Raw genomic sequence first — 14,540 nt, forward strand, 5'->3', positions numbered from 1 at the left:
TATAAAAATAGATGGTGCACAATTGTTTATACAAAGTCTTTTCCCTGTCAATGACATAAGTAACCCTGGTATTTTAATATAATGCTTTATGCATTTATTGCTTCTTATAAGTATTAAGGAATTATGATTTAAAAATTGATTTGACTAATTAAATATAAAATTTATAAATGTAAAATCTGATTTAGTTAAGGTGGTCATCTTTTACAGATATGTACCTATGTAGTCAAATATTATTTCAAGATGAATCTTTTTATATTCAATAGATAATATATATAATAAGTGGTTAATCAATGAAAAACATTATCCTTGACCTTATTTAGTCAATTTAGTTTTGTAAACAATTAGACATTTACTCGACTTAAGTAACTAAAAGTTATGACGAGACCAGGAACCACTTGGCTGTAAGAATGGTAAATGTGATCTTTAGTGTAACTAGATAGGCTTCTACTGATGTTGCTTGTACAGCAATATACTTAGAAAATATCATTAAAAGATTACTTCCATGGGTAAAAAAACCATTTCTCTATGAGAATGAATTATAACTTGCTAACAAGCAATATGCATATTCAGCCCTACAAAATATTTAAACGCCAAACATTTCAGGAGAGTGGTTGAATTTTTAGAATATATTTTCAAGATGTAATTAATAAGTACCAATTCTATTCTGTTTAGCTTTAGGAAAACAAGGTTATTTTCTTCCAATGAAGTTTTCTAAACACAACAAAAGGTTACAATTTAAGCTAAATATCATGGACCATTTTTGTCCATCCTTGTGGAACTTATTTTTTGTAAATATAAAGATTCAATATTCGGCCGGGCGCGGTGGCTCAAGCCTGTAATCCCAGCACTTTGGGAGGCCGAGACGGGTGGATCACGAGGTCAGGAGATCGAGACCATCCTGACTAACACCGTGAATCCCCGTCTCTACTAAAAAATACAAAAAACTAGCCGGGCGAGGTGGCGGGCCCCTGTAGTCCCAGCTACTCGGGAGGCTGAGGCAGGAGAATGGCGTAAACCCCGGAGGCGGAGCTTGCAGTGAGCTGAGATCCGGCCACTGCACTCCAGCCTGGGCGATAGAGCGAGACTCCGTCTCAAAAAAAAAAAAAAAAAAGATTCAATATTCAGGCAACGACACATATTCTGGATACACAACTATTACAGATTTTCCAAGAGCGAATACCCCATACAATAAACAGAACACAATAACTATAGGAAAGCAGCATAATTTCTCTTAATTCATCAATTTTATAAGTCTTCACAATCTTACAATGCATTCGGATCTTCATATGAAAATGAGATCAATGATATTGACACTGGACGAGCACAGAATGGTAGAAACTGGTTGCTCACATGACAATGAAGGTAATTTTCAGTATTTCTGAATTTATTAATTTTCATTTAAGCAAACCTAATACTAATATCCCATCATTTTTTGATACACTGTTTACATGCTCATTAAAATTATAATAACATTTTTGGTATTTTTTATATGTACATTAAAATTAGAGCAGGAGCAAATGATCATGTGTGATACCATTGGGTGTCTAGAAGAGGTAAACTTTTCCAGCTAGAAATAGATATTTGTTATATATATAACTTCAAAGTCTAAGATATTTCCAGCCTGCCACTGGACTTTTTCATATGAAATATCTGACACCTGAGAGGAATGTTCACCTGCCATTATTAGCAGTGCCAAATGAAGTCACTTGTCTGTGTAAATCTTGGGTAATGTGGCATGTTAGGGCTCAAGATCATAACCAGAGCTAATCGTTAAACTATAGAAAGTTTAGCTGGCCTGCCACTGAAAGATTGAACGTAATCACTCTTTGAACTTCAGTCTGGAAAAGGCACAGTATGACTGATATTTTAAGAATTCTCTCTTTACAGGACAGGAAAAAATGAAAATTTGAGTATAGTTTTTAAAATATCCAAACTCTTCATGATCTTTCTGGTTAAGGCTTTGGCTGTATAGAATAAGTATAAATGTGATAACTTCTTGGTGACAAGAAACAAGAGGGAAAAAAAGGCTTCTAAGAAAAATAGGTATTACTAATGTTAATGAATACAATAACTTGCTTACAAGCAATATGCATAATAAATTCTCATAAAGTAGATATTGAGTTTGAGAGTTCATTAGAAAACATGTCCTTTTTTATTCTCTTCCAATAACCGCTAGAGACTCAAACAATAAGGAAACTATATTCTTACAAACAAGAGTGTAGTACTACTGATTACTCATTGAAACTTCCATGCCTGAGACATATTTACCAGACTTAAAGTTACGAGAAAACTTTAGCTATTGATTTACCACTTAAAGTAGCTTACATGTTTTAATACAACCTAGTTATTTTTAAAGGTAGAGTGGCTTGATCACTATAAAAACATCAATAATGAACATATTATGCAATAATACCTTGAAAAACTGTTTTAAAAAACAGGAAAAATGAATGTCAACTTCTTGTGCAAAAATCTGTAAAAGTTTAAGATGCCACTTTACAGAGGTCAAGCTGATGATCCATTAACGTTAATTAGGTTATGACTGCATTATTTTAAATACATGTATTGTTTTAAGACACTCCTTCACATGTCTGCACGAACAAAAGAAGCAAATACTCCATCTTCCCGAGCCAAGAGGCTTTCTGGAGTGTCATATTCTAAAATATTTCCTCGCTTCATCACAATAACCAGGTCTGCCGTCAGAATAGTGTGTACTCGATGCTGTGAGTGGAAAGAATACATGTATTTGTTATACATTTCAGGGCACAAGCCAAAACAATGGAATATGTATATTTCACGAATTATTCTGGGATATTTGTTTATCTTGGTGAGTGACGAGATGTAGGGATCACAGACACCTCCCCTTTTGTCCTTATTTAAATTATCATTTATTTACATACTTTTAAGCAATGGCCAACATGGCTGGGTTTTCTATGGGCTGTACTAATTTGAGTGTAGCTAATATATCAGCATCATCATTTCATGAAACCTTCAGTTTAAGTAGGGTAAAAATGTTTATTGAGTAATTAAACTAAGAGAGGTCATTGCAAACCCGTTGGGTTATAATGTCAGCAATAATTATCTCTTGTGTAGAGTCACTAATTCTTTGGGCTATAACACAATTTGAAGAACCCTGGAAAGTGGTTTAGTTCCGGGATGACAATTTGGGGAAGTCCATTCTGGCATGCAGTAATAGAATGGATTATCCAGGCCTTTAGACATGCAGTCTCAGTCTTTGGAGATCACTGCCACTGACCCACTCCTCTCCACGTGATGCCCTTTGGATTAATTAGTAACTAACAATGATAAAAGCAACCACTTTCTGAGCGTATGCCATCTATTAAGTGCTCCACACACATTCTTGTGAATCATTAGAACATTCCTCAGCTGTGGGTGTTATCTCTCTCCACTTTATAGGGGAGACCATTCACAGAGATAAAGCAAAATCAGGAGATCACATAGATAATAAGTAGCAGAACCAGTATGTAAATTAGGTTTACCAGTTTCAAAATGTGAGATATTTCCATCCCGTCATCTAACTGTTTCATAAGGCTCTCTGATACCTTAGAGGAGCATTCACCTGCCATGTCAGTGTTATGGTTAAGAGAACAGGCTCTGAAGATAAACGGGCCTTGTGTATTTTGGCTTTACCACCTGTTAGTTGTGCAATCTTGAGCAATATACTTAACATCGTATAGTTCCAGTTTCACATCTGTAAAATTATGGTGATAGTACCTGCCTCAGAGAAGGGTGATAAGGTTCAAATGAGATAATTCATGTAAAAAAATTCAGCACTTTGTCTGACATATACAAACAAATAATAAATGTCAACTATTATTTTTTATGTTTATAAATTAGAAAGGAAAAATCTGTGTGATGGGCTTTTACTTTTGCTAAGATCAGTATTGTTCAATAGAAATATAATGGGAGACACATGTAATTTTAAATTTTCTAGGAGCTACATTTTCTTTCTTTCTTTTTTTTTTTTTTTTGAGACGGAGTCTCGCTCTGCCGCCCAGGCTGGAGTGCAGTGGCCGGATCTCAGCTCACTGCAAGCTCCGCCTCCTGGGTTTACGCCATTCTCCTGCCTCAGCCTCCCGAGTAGCTGGGACTACAGGCGCCCGCCATGTCGCCCGGCTAGTTTTTTTGTGTTTTTTTTAGTAGAGACGGGGTTTCACCGTGTTAGCCAGGATGGTCTCGATCTCCTGACCTCGTGATCCGCCCGTCTCGGCCTCCCAAAGTGCTGGGATTACAGGCTTGAGCCACCGCGCCCGGCCCAGGAGCTACATTTTCAAGGTAGAAATAAACAAATGAAAGCAACTTTAATACATTTTAACCCAATCTATTCAGATGTTGTCATTTCAATATGTAACCAACATAAAAATGATTCATGAGAACTTTTACATGCTTCTATTAGTATTAAGTCTTTGAAATCCAGTATATATTTTACACTTATGACACTCCTCAGTTCGAACTATCTCCATTTCAACTAATAGCCACATGTGGCCAGGGACTACCATACTGAACCTGAACTATGCAGGTCAAAATATTAGTGTGCTGATGGGAGTCCCTGTCCAGAGTTCTAAACCTAGAAATGCCATCTGTTTAGCTGATACACAGTCTTCCGAAGTGCTTCTCTGAACAATCCAAAGTCCTACCTAAAACCATCCCCAGAGTTGAGAGCGTACATTCTGCCCTGGGCCATGTAGGTGGGGTGGGTTCAGTGTTTATGCTTGCAGAAAAGTCAGCAGTTATAGTTGTGGCTCATGACTCGAAGGGAAAAGAAAACATATATGGAATGTGATAATGATGCCAGCTTAGAACATGTGCCAGTTTTCAACACCCATGACAAGCCTATCATTTGCTGAATATTGGTGACAAATGATGTATTAGGTTGGTGCAAAAGTAATCGTGGTCTTTGCCATTACTTTTAATGTCAAAGACCACGATTACTTTTGCACCAACCTAATACACTGAGGAATTAACAAGATTTTGGAGGCTAACATTTATTTATCTTTGAGAAAGGCCCAGAGCCATTTGCACACCCATGTGTTTAGAAAAAGAAACTTAACAAGCTATCCAATAATATCTGCTGTGCGTTTTCCCTCCAGAAAAATATTAGTTGTTCAATAGTCGTATCATGGATGTCTAAAAAAAGAATATGGCCTCTAAACCCATAAATATAATATTATAAACATTGCATTGATATTCTAAAATAATATTTACTAGAAGAAAATAAAAATAAAAACATTGAAAAATCTTGACCAACAGAAATAAATATAGTTGGTTTTTATTCCATTAATTCAAATAATTGTTCCTTGACAAAGTGTGATGTCAATTGTAATCGTGTTGATAAAATTTTCAAAATGTTCCAGATAAATTAATGGTGTAATCACTTTTAAAAATAAATACCATGGACTATTTTGGTGTGTGAGTGCTTCCTTTTAGAAGCTGGAGAAAATTATCTTTTTAAGGCATTCCACAATTTTAGTGGCAGCTACCAAAGTAATAAGCTCTCAGGCAGGGAAGGAAAAACAGTTGATTTTAAGAGTTTAAGTTAATTATACAAGCAGTCTACCATAAGCATGGTGGTGCTCTCCCTTTTGTGGGCCTGTTATGAGGAGTTGGTCCTCTACAAAATCTTACAGTGATTCTTCCTTGACAGCTTCATGTGTATTAGGGGCGGTTGGGAGCACAGAATTCTAGGTATCCTAGCGGCCACCTTCACATGAGTGGTTTTGAAATGAAGAATGAGTGAAAGAAATATAAGTCTATAGAAAAGTATTTAGTGAATGTAGGAGAAATTAAGTAAGAGGTAACCTAATTAGGAAACCTAACATTTTGTTAAAAATACAAATTTTGCTCAAGTAATTTTCCACATATAGACTGAACAGAACCATCCAACAATGCCATGCTTCATGCAAAGTAGGAAAAATTCATCTTTTGAATAGGCAATGGTCTCTTTTCTCTCCCTCTCTCCACCCATTTTGAGGCAGCAGGAAGTTATTTCTCTTCCAAAATATCTCCCCACCTTTTTCCAGTAAGGAAATTCTTGAAAATACTGAATAATTATTTTTAAAGTTAACCAATTCTACCCCTTAAATCATTCACACCTTAATATCAATGAGTTAATTGGGTGACTCTCCTCCAGGAAAGAGGAACCACAAAGTTCACTGGAAAAATTCGAGAAAGTAGATTTTTCTTTACTTAGGCAGTTTGCAGGAAGTAGGCCCTGATGCAACATCATTTCCTGTAATCTTGAAAAAAGCTGCACTCCAAAGGGTTCTGTTTCTCCCATGCATCATCTAAGAAAGTCGAAGCATAGCAAGCACTCCATACACCACTCTCGTTACTCACGAGTGAAACTCAAGTAACTATTTAAATGAAACAATGCATTCTCCAGGGCAGGTAAGAAATGTGTATGGCATTTTTATGGATGCTTACAAAACATCCCCAAGGACTAGTGAAATTGGTCCTTAGAATAAGAGGTAAATTCAGTTCATGGGCTTCGTAAATACTCTCTTTTGCATGTATATATTTGAAAACACATGCATGAACTCCATTCGGTACTGAGCATGACGAAAGCACTGGTTGAGCTGATTTTGTAATAATACCCTGCAGTTAGTTCCCTCATCCCAGCCCTCCCATTTATTCACAGCATTAGCCATGCCTTACTGAGGGGATACTGCCAAGATAACTACCGGAGAATGACAGACTTGGCGCAATAGATCATGATGGTCTACTTGTTGGTCATCACCAAAGTGGAAAAGAGGCCATTCTTGTGGGCGAGTAAATTTGGAGCAGTATCACACTCCACTAAAATACCCTCAGAAAAGACTAAAACAAGGCCTGCATCCAAAATAGAAGAGACACGGTGCTGGAGAGAAAAATAGAAGAGAAGAGAATCAGCAGAAGAATAAATGTCCAAGTGACTCATTAAAAAAATAGTTTTTATTAAGCAGTAAGACTAAGTATGAGCAAGAATCCCCTTGCAAAGAGGAAAAGACAAAACTATGGACTATTGTAAGTCAGCTATAACGTGAATTACAAATATTTAAGCACTTCCTCTATTTGATTGGTGCAATCTAAAATAGAGAAAATTACCTGCCCTTACTGTGAGATATCTCATTGTCTATTTTTTAATAGATTAATGAATGGAAACATAGAAATTAGGTATAGATAGTAGCAGAATAAGCAATCCAATTTAGGAATTTTCTTTCTGAAACTGCTCATCAGACCATCAGGTTATAGAAAAGATAATTATTCTATATGAACTACCATTTTATCTGGTAAACAAGCAGAGGCCATGACCTGCTGGAATCCTTAGATTTACAATGTCCTATCATTGTCACTTAAAGAAGTCAGTTAGGTAGAGCAGACAGTTTGGGAAAGAACAATGCTTTCAAAACATCTTCGTATTTTTTTTCTTTTTTTGCACAGATACGGAAACATTAGCAGAGAAATACATAATTCGACACAAGTATATTTTGCTAAAACGTAAAGATGATAACATGTTAGAACCAAAACCAAAGAGGTGTACCAACTCTGTCTTCTCATACTTACAGCTATTGTCACCACGGTCCGGTCTGCAAAGGCTGTCATTACTACTTTTTGCAAAATATTCTCCTGCAAAAAAAAAAAAAAAAAAAAAAAAAGTGTAAATTTTCTCTGGATGACTTTGTCATCATAATATTTTACCCCAAGAACAATATTCCACTGAATCCCTTGTGAGCGTTCTCAATCCCTCATTTTCTGTGGAAGTCATAAAAAGGGGCAGTCCCCAGCAGCAGGTTCATGCTGGATTCTACGTGTCTTCAAAACACAAATGAAAGTCAGTCACTGATCAGCCATAAGTGGGTAATAGATTTATGTCCAGGAAACGCAAAGAAGAAAATGAAATTAAATGGGTATCAAAATGCTCACTTGAGTTATACCACAGAAAGTATGTATTCGAAACCAGCAAAATTCTGTAATGATGTTAAGCTTTGAGTCAGAAAAGGGGAAAAACTAAAATTGATGCCACAAATTTGGACTTTGACACATAAATGAACATTCTAGGAAGAAACACTTTTTATCCCCACCACAAAGCACTGTTATAATTATATATATATATATATATATATATATTTTTTTTTTTTTTTTTTTTTTTTTTTTTTTTTTTGAGACGGAGTCTCGCTCTGTCGCCCACGCTGGAGTGCAGTGGCCGGATCTCGGCTCACTGCAAGCTCCGCCTCCCGGGTTTACACCATTCTTCTGCCTCAGCCTCCTGAGTAACTGGGATTACAGGCGCCCGCCACCTCGCCCGGCTAGTTTTTTGTATTTTTTAGTAGAAACGGGGTTTGTATAATTATATTTTAAAGGCTGTTCTGGGTACAGATTCCATCTCTGTCCTAGAGGAAATCTTGGTTCAATTTTTAGAGTGAAGGAATTCTTTCAATCATTTAATTCACACTATCTCTCTTTTCTGTTGAGGCAGTATTACCCTTATGATAACCCTCATGTGTCCTTTCTGATGTCAAATTTTAATATCAAGTTAACTTTCAAAAGAACATTAATTTCTAGCTTATATGCAGTTTGTGATTTAACGTAACATTTTCCTACTCATGCACAGCCTTCTGGACAGATCTTTCTTAGATACATTTGACAATTTCAAATAATATATTTCAAAAGGCAAAATTTATGGCTTTTTACCATAAACACATAGAGAAGGCCATTATTAATTCTAGCCATCATTAATCCCAGTGAATCATTCTTCTTCAAATTGCTTTAGGAAATAATGAGTGGTGTTGGTTATCAATAGATTCTATTAAACAGAGATTTTCACACTGCATTTCAGAACTTTTATGGCATAGTACTTGAATATAATACAGTACCTCTCATCAACTAAGCCCTGGAAATTTACTGTTCTGAAACATTTTCCAAAAGTTGTGGCAAATTTATTTTATGTTTATTGGTAATAGGAATGCCTTTAAACCATATGTCAGGTCCTATTTATTGTAATTCTCAACGTGCTATCATCAGTTCATCAAGGAGATGATTGAGCAGATTCTCAAAACAATAGTACTGAGGATTCAGAACCCATTCAGGAAATAATAAATTATAATTTTCATGCACATTTCTCTAATTCATCAATTTTAAAAGCTTAGATAATGCACTCACTGTGGCCATGTCAATGGAAGCTGTTGCCTCATCCATAATAAGAATGCTGCTTTTGCGGACAAAGGCCCTGGCAAGGCAAAATAGCTGTCTCTGTCCAACACTAAAATTCTCCCCACCTTCAGTGACAACCGCATCTAAATCAGAGAAAGAAGCAAGGATTTCACTAAAGAAATGCTACTAACATTTTCCTTGGGCAAAATCATGAAAAACACATTACGTTGTATGACAGCATGATGGATATCACTTAGTGCTGGTGCAAGGACTTCACACTGGAACACAAAGAGGAACTCCGCTTGAGAAAATAAAGATGTTCCTAAATCATCTCATTTATGACAATAGGTAGTGAATTACCTCTGATAGTAGGATATAAAACATTCTGACAACAGAAAGACCTTGGAAATTATTTAATTATTTAATACAATTCTCTAAGGGGATTACTTAACATAATTACCTAAGATCCAGAGAGATGAAATGGCTTGCCCAAAGTCACATTTAGCTAACTTGATAAGATACAGAATATTCTCAACTCTAATTCCACTTCTCTTTTAATTATACCATCTTTCTGAACTGTAAGTACCAAGTGGATAAGGACTGGGCTTGTTGTTGTTTGTCAGTATGTCCCTAGTACTATGATATCTTACACAGGAGCTGAATAACACACTGTTGTATGGATAAATGAATGATGTGTCCTCATTATCCTTTTCTTTTTTTTGGTTTCCATCTACATTTCATAAACTGTACTATTGTGAGTTTAAGATAAATTCTGTTTCCAAATGTATTTTTTATTAGAATTCAAACACCTTTTCCTAATGGCCTGGGGAAAATTTCTATTGATTATATTCTAATGGTATCAAAGTCTTATAATTTGTCATGATTGGAAAATAGGTATTTATTTTCCAAACTCTAATTTACATATAAGAGGATGCTGGAGACAAGGAATGTTTCCACTAAAGCTGGCCTGAACCAAATCTTCATTAAGCAATTGGTCATCTTTACTAAGATGACGAGCACAATATTCATCAGTTACATAATGTAAATACAATCCCCTGTTGCCTGTGCTGTACCATAACCCCAAAACACTATGCTCACAATTCTAAACAGGTGCATGCAGCTCTCATGTTAATGAAGAGGACTAGAAAGATGCAATTGTCTGTCTTTCCAAATATTAATGGTGAGAGAGGGGATCTCTAAATGCCAAGAGAGAAAGTTTTATAAGCATGTATTAATTTCTCAAGTAGACTTGCTGGGCTTTCCACAGGAGACATCAAAAAAACTATTATGGGAGCTAGGCATAGGGGCACCTATAGTCCCAGCTACTCAGGAGGATCACTTGACCCCTGGGATTAGAGGATGTAGTATGTGATGATCTTGCCTGTTAATGGCCACTGCACTCAAGTCTGGGTAACATAGCAAGAACTTGTCCCAAAAAAAGAAAAAGTCATTATGGAAAGTTCATCTAGAGTTCTGGAATTACTTTCACAACCTGACCCTGGCAAGTCAATAAAACATTCCTTAAAGATATGCTGTCTTAATTTTTGGTTGTGGCATACTTTCTCTTTGGAACTTAATTAAAATAATAAAATGTAGTGTTTTTGAGTTGGTCTTCCTTTTCGAATAAACTAACAGATAAACATAATTTTATTTTGTAGGTTGATTTTTAAAAAACTAGATGCCAAATAACACAATTTGGCAACTATATGTTATATATTAAATGTAGAGTATCAATCAATCAACTATTATCTTTTCTAGTGTTTTCTTAGAAGATATTAAGGAAGCAGAAGTCAAAAATTATACATGTTCCTTTTAATGAGTTAAAGATAGTATGAACTCTGTGGTTTCAATAATCACATTGTTCTTTCATTCTGTCATCATTTATTTGTCAGACATTGTACAACCTCTAGGAATGAATTTTTATCAGTGATTGAGTACATGTTGTGTTCTTTACACAAGTGTTTAAAACTGATACTGCCTCAAGGCAATACAAAACAATATCTTAAAACACAAACAACCCCATCAAAAAGTGGGCAAAGGATATGAACACACACTTCTCAAAAGAAGACATTCATACAGCCAACAGACACATGAAAAAATGCTCATCATCACTCGCCATCAGAGAAATGCAAATCAAAACCACAATGAGATACCATCTCACACCAGTTAGAATGGCAATCATTAAAAAATCAGGAAACAACAGATGCTGGAGAGGATGTGGAGAAATAGGAACACCTTTACGCTGTTGGTGGGACTGTAAACTAGTTCAACCATTGTGGAAAACAGTGTGGCGATTCTTTAAGGATCTAGAACTAGAAATACCATTTGACCCAGCCATCCCATTACTGGGGATATACCCAAAGGATTATAAGTCATGCTGCTATAAAGACACATGCACACATATGTTTATTGCGGCAGTATTCACAATAGCAAAGACTTGGAATCAACCCAAATGTCCATCAGTGACAGACTGGATAAAGAAAATGTGGCACATACACACCATGGAATATTATGCAGCCATAAAAAGGGAGGACTTCATGTCCTTTATAGGGACATGGATGCAGCTGGAAACCATCATTCTCAGCAAACTATCGCAAGAACAGAAAACCAAATACCGCATGTTCTCACTCATAGGTGGGAACTGAACAATGAGATCACTTGGACACAGGAAGGGGAACATCACACACCGGGTCCTATTGTGGGGAAGGGGTAGTGGGGAGAGATAGCATTAGGAGATTTACCTAACGTAAATGATGAGTTAATGGGTGCAGCACACCAACATGGCAAATGTATACATATGTAACAAACCTGCACGTTGTGCACATGTACCCTAGAACTTAAAGTACATATATAAAAAAAAAACCAACACCACAAAGTAACTTAGTTTAAAATAAAATAAAAATTTTTGAAATCAGACCTAATCAAATTTATATATCTCACATTTTCTTTCAAAATTTTGACCAAGATATCAATTAATAAATCCACTTTGAAAGACATTTTAAGGTATAAATGTGTCTGTTCATGTGGATAAAATTGTGTCATTGATATAACGTTACTATTCCTTTAAAGATTTTTATGTTCTGAAAAATATCTCCTCTTAGTCTATAAAATTGAGCAAAAGGATTACTGTTTTGAAAGACTTAAAAAAATGCTTAGCTATTTTTTAGCTAAGAAAAAAGATTCCTTTTTCAGTAAATGGATAAAGCTGAAAAATAATAAATTAATAAAATGTTTTAAATAAAAAAAAACAAAGAAAATTATGTTATATAAATAAAAGGAATTATCCCTCCTGGCAGCAGAGAAAATGGCTACTAATGTGGCAAAATTGCCCTTCCCTAAATGGTGCCAAACTTAAGCCTAACAGCTCCTGCAATCCTCCTATTCATTTCCTGATGGTAGGTGATCAGACAGGTCGACTGAGAAAGAATAACTACAGGGAAACATCCATTACAATGACCTGTACCCACCAATTGTGAAAAGATGGCAGAGATAAATGTATTAATTATAATATTTTGGAGTAGTCACATAGAACAGAATTTGTTATTGGGTTCACCCTCTTGTACCCCATGGAAAAACATTAGATTTTGAAATATTCTAATGACTTATAGGATGTTATTTTAAATATAAGGGGATTTAACACTAAAGTTATGTGATTATAGCATAAAATGTAGATAGACATATGTAGGATTAATGGCATATATAAAAAATAAATATACTATTTAGAAAATATACCTAGACCTCCTGGAAGAGATTTGACCATATTCTTCAGCTGAGCAATTTCTAAGGCTTCCCAGAGTCTGTCATCTGTGCATTTGCACTCTGGATCTAAATTAAATCTGAGGGAAAAATTAGTTAATTAGTCAATAAGTCAAAATAGAGAAACTTTTATGTATATTTGCTTATTGCTTTTCTTTCCTTACAATGTAAGTTTCATTTGTTTTGGTCACTGCTGTATATTCAGCATCTAGAACAGTGCTCAGAGCAGTGCAAGCACTGAATTCATGCTTGATGAATGAAAGCATGATCTTAATAGTATAAAAAATTGTCTTGATGATATCATTATAAAACTTTATATACATTATATCATATTACCAAGTTTGTTACCTAGATCCATTGGCTCCAAACTACGCTTAGTATAACCCAAATAGTATCTAGCAAAATATTCCTGCAGGACTGATGCTACATACATACATCTCTATAGAAATATATGACACTATTTTAGATAAGCTGTGCGGCATCACCAACAATAGTAGTGTACTTGTCCATTCTCATGCTGCTATAAGGACATACTCGAGACTAGGTAATTTATAAAGAAAAGAGGTTTAATTGACTCACAGTTCTGCAGGGCTAGGGAGGTCTCAGGAAACTTACAATCATGGTAGAAGGGGAAGCAAACATGTCCTTCTTTACATGGTGGCAGGAGAGAGAAGTGCTAAGCAAAGTGGAAAAGTTCCTTATAAAACCATCAGATCTCACGAGAACTCACTCATTATTATGAGAACAGCATAACTGCCTCCATGATTCAATTACCTCCTATTGGGTCCCTCCCATGACACTTGAAGATTATGGGAACTACAATTCAAGATGAAGTTTTGGTGGGGACACCAAACCATATCAAGTAGTATTCATAATAAATATATTTGGAGATATAAATTCACTGTGGTATTGCTAAATTACTTGACACATCCAGAAGTTTTAAAGTAGTTTTATAACTAAATATTAGGCAATCTTACATACATTTTTTCTTTAAAATAAAGAGTAATTAGTAAAAGGAGGTGGCAAACACTTCTTTGTAATTAAGTAGATGGAGGTTAGGAGCAAGATAGAACAAAATATGATCAAATGAGAGATGTGATCTGGGGGACAATGCTGATATCATTTTGCTCCAAATCTCACATGTCCAGGGAGGGACCTTGTGGGAGGTTATTAGATCACAGGGGCATTTTACCCCACCCTGTTCTCATGATAGTAAGTGGATTCTTATGAGATCCGATGGTTTTAAAGTGTGGCAGTTCCCCCTTCACTCTCCCTCTTTCCTGGCACCATGAGAAGATGTGCCTTAGCTTCCCCTTTGGCTTCTGCCATGATTGTAAGTTTCCTGAGGCCTCCCCAGCCATGAAGAACTATGAATCAATTAAACCTCTTTCCTTTATAAATTACCCAGTCTCAAGTCATTCTTTACAGCAGTGTGAAAACAGACTAATACAGATGCCAACATGGACTTTGGAATCAGACAAACTGCAGTTGGAATAGCAGTTCTTCCGCTTACTAGGTGTATGAACTTGGTTTAAGTTATAGCTTCTTTGAGTTTCAAAACCCCCATCTGTAAAATGGGGATAATAAATACGTACCCTAGAGAAATGGTTGGAGAATTTAAACAAATAATATATTTA

At 35.7% G+C, this 14,540-nt stretch overlaps 1 protein-coding gene across 4 annotated transcripts in view; it reads right to left on the bottom strand.

Moving 5' to 3' along the window:
• Positions 1-2,134: 2,134 nt before the first annotated feature.
• The window catches only part of ABCC9 (ATP binding cassette subfamily C member 9), a 140,161-nt gene continuing 127,755 nt past the window's right edge, over positions 2,135-14,540 (bottom strand). For 2 of the 4 annotated variants that reach the window (XM_010361202.2, XM_010361199.2), the window contains 5 exons: positions 12,880-12,983; positions 9,157-9,290; positions 7,561-7,623; positions 6,699-6,874; positions 2,606-2,718 (listed from right to left, as the gene is read on the bottom strand). In XM_010361202.2, the coding sequence (XP_010359504.1) occupies positions 6,737-6,874; positions 7,561-7,623; positions 9,157-9,290; positions 12,880-12,983 (439 nt within the window). In that variant the 3' untranslated portion in view covers positions 2,606-2,718; positions 6,699-6,736. Of the gene's footprint in view, positions 2,719-6,698; positions 6,875-7,560; positions 7,624-9,156; positions 9,291-12,879; positions 12,984-14,540 lie in introns of all 4 variants that reach the window. The other 2 variants (XM_010361201.2, XM_010361200.2) reach the window with 1 other exon arrangement.

Source organism: Rhinopithecus roxellana, chromosome 10 (genome assembly GCF_007565055.1).
Source record: "Rhinopithecus roxellana isolate Shanxi Qingling chromosome 10, ASM756505v1, whole genome shotgun sequence".
NCBI lineage: Eukaryota > Metazoa > Chordata > Mammalia > Primates > Cercopithecidae > Rhinopithecus > Rhinopithecus roxellana.